Source organism: Erpetoichthys calabaricus, chromosome 2 (assembly GCF_900747795.2).
Source record: "Erpetoichthys calabaricus chromosome 2, fErpCal1.3, whole genome shotgun sequence".
Classification (NCBI taxonomy): Eukaryota; Metazoa; Chordata; class Cladistia; order Polypteriformes; family Polypteridae; genus Erpetoichthys; species Erpetoichthys calabaricus.
Window position 1 is genome coordinate 75728496 of NC_041395.2, and position 6384 is coordinate 75734879.

The following is a 6384-nucleotide window of genomic DNA, read 5'->3' on the forward strand; positions in this document are numbered from 1 at the left end:
ATTTAAAACCCTGTAGTAATAGATGACATGGGTTGGCTGGCATCCCTGCCGGAATGGATGGTTCCTTTCCTAGTGAGAGGCCGTTATAATGAATGGTCAGGAGAGACTGACTGCTTCCCAGGGCCATGCGCTTCCCCAGTACACTGGGTGGACACATCCTTCTAATGTCCAACCTGTTTGGACAGCCGCTGGGCTGCATGGAAATTGTAGTTGTGGTGGTCATCCCTATCGGGGTGCTCAGGTGCCACTACGGTGATGTCTCCCCTATACATCCATTATAACAGCCTACCAAACAAGAAAGGCACCACTAACTATCCCTGTCCAGATGCACATTCACTCACCTCCTTCCATTAAAAGGTCAGGATGCCAGCCAACCCATGTTGTCTATTGAACATAAAACAAAACTATTATTAATTAAAAAAAAAAAAAAACTGGCTGTACTTCTATGTACTAAATCTTGGCATTGCAGTAAGTGTCCTTCTCAATTTTAAAGTTCAATCCGTTTGATTAGTTTTTTCTAAGAGTGAGCTAAGCTAATGTATCTAATTAAGTTATAGCTTCATAGATAACAAAAACTGGTTAGTAAAAAAAATATTCCTAGAATGGAGTTTAAGATCCAAAATGGCAACCAAAAGGTGCTAAATGAATTCTAAGATTAGTAATAAATTTGAAGACTGCACCCTGAATCCATAACCTTGCTTTCCTTGAATCCCCAACCCTTACCAGTGTCCATTGGCTGCAAAAAAATAACGGCATGCAAGCTGTAAGCAGTGGTGTGTTGAGCTGACCTGTCTCATATGATCTTACAACTTGACACATTTTGGAGATCCCAATTTTGGAAATAATCACTTTAATCACATCTAATAATAGAGTTAGGTCCATAAATATTTGGACAGAGACAACTTTTTTCTAATTTTGGTTCTGTACATTACCACAATGAATTTTAAATGAAACAACTCAGATGTAGTTGAAGTGCAGACTTTCAGCTTTAATTCAGTGGGGTGAACAAAACGATTGCATAAAAATGTGAGGCAACTAAAGCATTTTTTTAACACAATCCCTTCATTTCAGGGGCTCAAAAGTAATTGGACAATTGACTCAAAGGCTATTTCATGGGCAGGTGTGTGCAAGTCCATCGCTATGTTATTATCAATTAAGCAGATAAAAGGCCTGGAGTTGATTTGAGGTGTGGTGCTTGCATGTGGAAGATTTTTCTGTGAACAGACAATATGCAGTCAAAGGAGCTCTTCATGTAGGTGAAAGAAGCCATCCTTAAGCTGCGAAAAGAGAAATAACCCATCTGAGAAATTGCTACAATATTAAGAGTGGCAAAATCTACAGTTTGGTACATCCTGAGAAAGAAAGCAAGCACTGGTGAACTCGGCAACGCAAAAAGACCTGGACGTCCACGGAAGACAACAGTGGTGGATGATCGCAGAATCATTTCCAAGGTGAAGAGAAACCCCTTCACAACAGCCAACCAAGTGAACAACACTCTCCAGGGGGTAGGCGTATCGATATCCAAGTCTACCATAAAGAGAAGACTGCATGAAAGTAAATACAGAGGGTGCACTGCAAGGTGCAAGCCACTCATAACCCTCAAGAATAGAAAGGTTAGATTGGATTTTGCTAAAGAACATCTAAAAAAGCCAGCACAGTTCTGGAAAAACATTCTTTGGACAGATGAAACCAAGATCTACCTCTACCAGAATGATGGCAAGAAAAAAGTATGGAGAAGGCGTGGAACAGCTCATTATCCAAAGCATACCACATCATCAGTAAAACACGGTGGAGGCAATGTGATGGCTTGGGTGTGCATGGCTGCCACTGGCACTGGGATACTAGTGTTTACTGATGATGTAACACAGGACAGAAGCAGCTGAATGAATCCTGAGGTGTTCAGAGACATACTGTCTGCTCAAATCCACCTAATGCAGTCAAATTGATTGGGTGGCGTTTCATGATACAGATGGACAATGACCCAAAACATACAGCCAAAGCAACCCAGGAGTTTATTAAAGCAAAGAAGTGAAAAATTCTTGAATGGCCAAGTCAGTCACCTGATCTTAACCCAACTGAGCATGCATTTCACTTGTTGAAGACTAAACTTCAGACAGAAAGGCCCACAAACAAACAGCAACTGAAAGCCGCTGCAGTAAAGGCCTGGCAGAGCATTAAAAAGGAGGAAACCCAGCATCTGGTGATGTCCATGAGTTCAAGACTTCAGGCTGTCATTGTCAGCAAAGGGTTTTCAACCAAGTATTAGAAATGAACATTTTATTTCCAGTTATTTAATTTGTCCAATTACTTTTGAGCCCCTGAAATGAAGGGATTGTGTTAAAGAAATGCTTTAGTTGCCTCACATTTTTATGCAATCATTTTGTTCACCTCACTGAATTAAAGCTGAAAGTCTGCACTTCAACTGCATCTGAGTTGTTACATTTAAAATTCATTGTGGTAATGTACAGAACCAAAATTAGAAAAAAGTTGTCTCTGTCCAAATATTTATGGACCTAACTGTATGTGGTTGCAAAAGACACTTCTACATACATGCTTATTAACAGCAGTCATGATCTGCCAAAAAGTAAGACAAACAACTTGGAGCAAACCAAAATGAAGAAAAAAAAATGTACAGAAACACGAGCACACATCAATGAATACGCATGATGAAAACAAAAATTATCATCAATGAACGTAGCAAGGGACTTAGAAGCATTAGGAGATAAAGAGCAAAATAGGCCTCCAGTCTATACAACACTGACGTCTTTGATATATGGTAGAAAAACGAATACCTGCAGAAAAATCCATGTACGCATAAGGGGAAAATGCAAACTACACACAGACGATTGAGAGAGAGTGAACTCAAACCTGGGATGCTGGAAACATGGAGCATTAACACTAACCGCTGCACCACCCTGTCAGAAACAATACACAAATACTTCATTTGTTCGAACCGTTAGGGATAATATATAAAAATAATACAGTAACTCTCCTTCATAAAAATCTGCAAGTTATGAACTTTCAAAGATGAGAACATGCATGTCCGATAAATTAAAAATTATTTAAATAAGTGAAAAGTAAAAAATTGTAGCGCAACCATACAAGTTAGCTTACGTGTCTGGCGCTAGGAGGAGCACAAAACCCACACTGTTATTGTTTACATTCTCAGTCATGTGCATGCATCCTCAACAAGTGCTTATGCTTTTGACTACTGTATATCTCAGTTTACGTTGAGTTAATGCGCTTTATTTCAAGCCCAAGGTGTCTGGAATTAAGCCTATTCAACAAAAACATGGCGGACACAGCTAGAAACACATTAAGGGTAAGTTCTTAAGTTCTTCTTCACTACAGAGAACCACATTAACATGCAGCACAAAACCAAGTAGTGTGGTGGAGCGCAGGCACAACAGGGACCGTCGGTCAGATCTCATGAACAGCTTGTTCTTGTTGTATAATCTAATGTATGATCTTCAGCATCCCATCAAGCTTGCCACAGGCTTAGCGAGGGCTTTTACTTTGATACACTCAAACTGGAGTTAGTGCTGGAAGTAATTTTCTTGTGATGCATTTTTCTCTTTTTGGTCCTCACTTCAAAATCTTCCATGAATCTTCACCACGAACACTTACCGGGCATCAACATTAAGAATATTAAGTGATGGACAGTAGATGTCAAGTGATGATGCCATTGATTGCTCACTTTGTGTGAGGGGGGCGGGAATTGGATTTGAAGGCAATCATGTAGGCTCGTTTGCTAGCGGTATGCGAGTCTACTGTACCAAGATCAGTTGATGGAAAACAATGGGAAAAATAATAATTTTCAGTTGTTTGTTGTTAAAATGCACTAGAAATCTGTAACAAAACATACACATATTAACTTTTAAAAGCACTTTCTTGTGTACTGTACATTACAAATATGCTTTTGATAGGCGCTGAGGAGAGGAGGTTGAGTCTACATAAGCAGGCTACCTGGAAATCAATGGAAACAAAAATTAACTTTGTTAAAATACACAAAAAATCTTTAACAACGATTAAAAGCATATTCGTCTGCACAAATTTCCTTACACGTACATGTTTTTTTATAGGAGTTGGGGGTTGCAGCGTGTTCTTTGGGTGCCTAGGCTAACTTTGCTGGACTTAATAACAAAGTGGAATTGCAAACACACTCTTGGAATGGAACTCATTCGTATGTAGGACACGTACTGTATAACATATAAAGACTTGATCACACATATCGGCTTTAATTGCAATGTGTTTCCATCTTTTATTCCTCATTCATACCTCCTGCTTTTTCCACTCCATCTGATCATATCAGATGAAACCCTTTCCAGCCTTAAATAGAGGAGGTTTAAGTCGGTTCACCGCCACAGTACCTGAACTTGCTGTAAATCACCATTAAATGTGATAGAAACATTCATCGCTATAAGGAGGTTGGCCAGTTTGGAATCCTTTCCACGTTACGCTTCAGAGCTCTGCCCTTTCCATCCTTGAACAAGCTTCTCCTCCGATAAGGTGTGAGATGGCCCCTTTGGTGGTAAGTGATTGTAGCAGAGTGCAGCAATATTTAATATATCCCAGTTTATGTTACACAGAGGTACAGCATACCGGCATCTAGGCCACGACAACTAGTTGTCACATTGACTACATATTAAATGATTCTATAATCAATTGTGTGCGTTCTAAGTTAACTGGTTCCTGTACATATTACACTCGTCCATATTAGGGACATCTGTAGAAAACTACAGTTACCCAAAAGAGGTGAGATTCCCAGCAGTACCTCATCGAAAAACAGTCCAAAAACTTGCAGCCTCTACTGTATGCTCTTAGTTGTATTCCAGTTTCACCAAGCAAGTGCAAAACGTGGGTTTTCGCCAATGAATCTAATTGTTACTCCAATGAGAGCCTCGTTACTGACAAGCTCTGTCTCCACCCCTCTCTTCTTATGATTGGTTGGCCCTCCACTCACATGCTTCGATCCTGCAAGAGACATGAATTCATGTCTGTTACGAGAACAGCAAACAGCCATTGACACTCAAAGCAAAAAATGAATTAGGAAGACTCCATTTGATGAAAACATGCAAAAGTTTGGAATTTTCTTGAAAACTCAATCAAATTAAGCACTGACTGCTTTGTGGGAGGCTTGTTATTAACTTGTGGTTGATATTCTTCAATTTTGGAAATTCTGTGTTTGTAATTTTAAACTGTCACACACAATATTATGTAGTATGGTACATTAGATGATTTATCAATTTCTAATTTTAAACATCATGTTTTACCAAATAAAACAGTGCTAGGACTCTCTGCCTCGAACTTGATCCAGCGATTTTTAAATAAAAAAGGTAACATTTTATTTGTTTTTTTTTTTCTTCCAGGGAGGTTCAATTCAGAACAGAAAATCAAAGAGATGCCTGGAGCTACAGGAAAACGCAGACAATGAGTTTGGGGTCCAACTTGTACTTCAAAAATGCTCAGGCCAGCGATGGACTATTACAAACATTGTAAACGGACCCTCATTATGAGACTGCTTTCTAACTCTTCTTCTCTGAGGATGCACCATGTGCAAGGGGGGGGAGAATCAAAATGAAGAGTTTCTGTGTGATCACACTTTAAGATAATGACTGCAACTCCAGATGAGTCAGACGAGTGATGTTTATCATTCTACTTTCCTGAGCACTACAGAAACTTCATACTCTATAAACATTTTGTAGTGTGTGCTTAAATGTTAGTTTTTCTAATGTTAAATATGGCATAAGAATGGAGAAAATGTGGGTATCTGGGAGAAAAAAGTCTGGGTGGAGTATGCATAAACCTTTGTTGTGATTGAGAAGGGTGAGGACAGTTTTGGGATTCCCCTCTCCTTGATTCATTCTGTACTTGATTCCTGTTTGCTACTGTGTAGCAGACAGCTGCAATGTGTTCTGCTTTCCTTTTGTTTCCCTTTTTCTAGTGTCTCAGGTTTGTAGAATATGTTTGTTATAAAACAAATGATTTAATTTCTAGTTGGTGATGATGTTGCAGAATGTGCTGGAATCAAATTTTAGAGTATTTTCTAAATTAAAAATGGATCAAATGATAATATTTATAAACTCGGACAATAAAAATATGTTTGTGTCCTTTCTTAAATAGTCCAGTGCTCACCTCCACTTCATGATTTTCATGGATGGATTATATAATGTGCCAAGGATCGGAGAGTGTCCAGTTTGGCCACCAAAGGATTGCAGATGATGTTATCCTCTTAGTCTCATCAGGATGTGACCTTAAGCTTACTCTCAAATGGTCAGTTTTTGAGAGTGATGTGGCTCTAAACCTGAGGTTATGGTCATCTCCCATAAAACGGTGGCTTTTTTCCTCAAAACTTTGTACAGTATATGTATATATATATATATA

General features: G+C 39.0%; 1 protein-coding gene across 1 annotated transcript in view; it reads left to right on the top strand.

The window, feature by feature from the left end:
- Positions 1-6115, top strand: part of LOC114645984 (polypeptide N-acetylgalactosaminyltransferase 18) — a 771561-nt gene extending 765446 nt beyond the window's left edge. The window contains exon 11 of the mRNA XM_028793932.2: positions 5370-6115. Within this exon, the coding sequence (XP_028649765.1) occupies positions 5370-5516 (147 nt within the window). The 3' untranslated portion in view covers positions 5517-6115. The remainder of the gene's footprint in view (positions 1-5369) is intronic.
- The last annotated feature ends 269 nt before the right edge of the window (positions 6116-6384 follow it).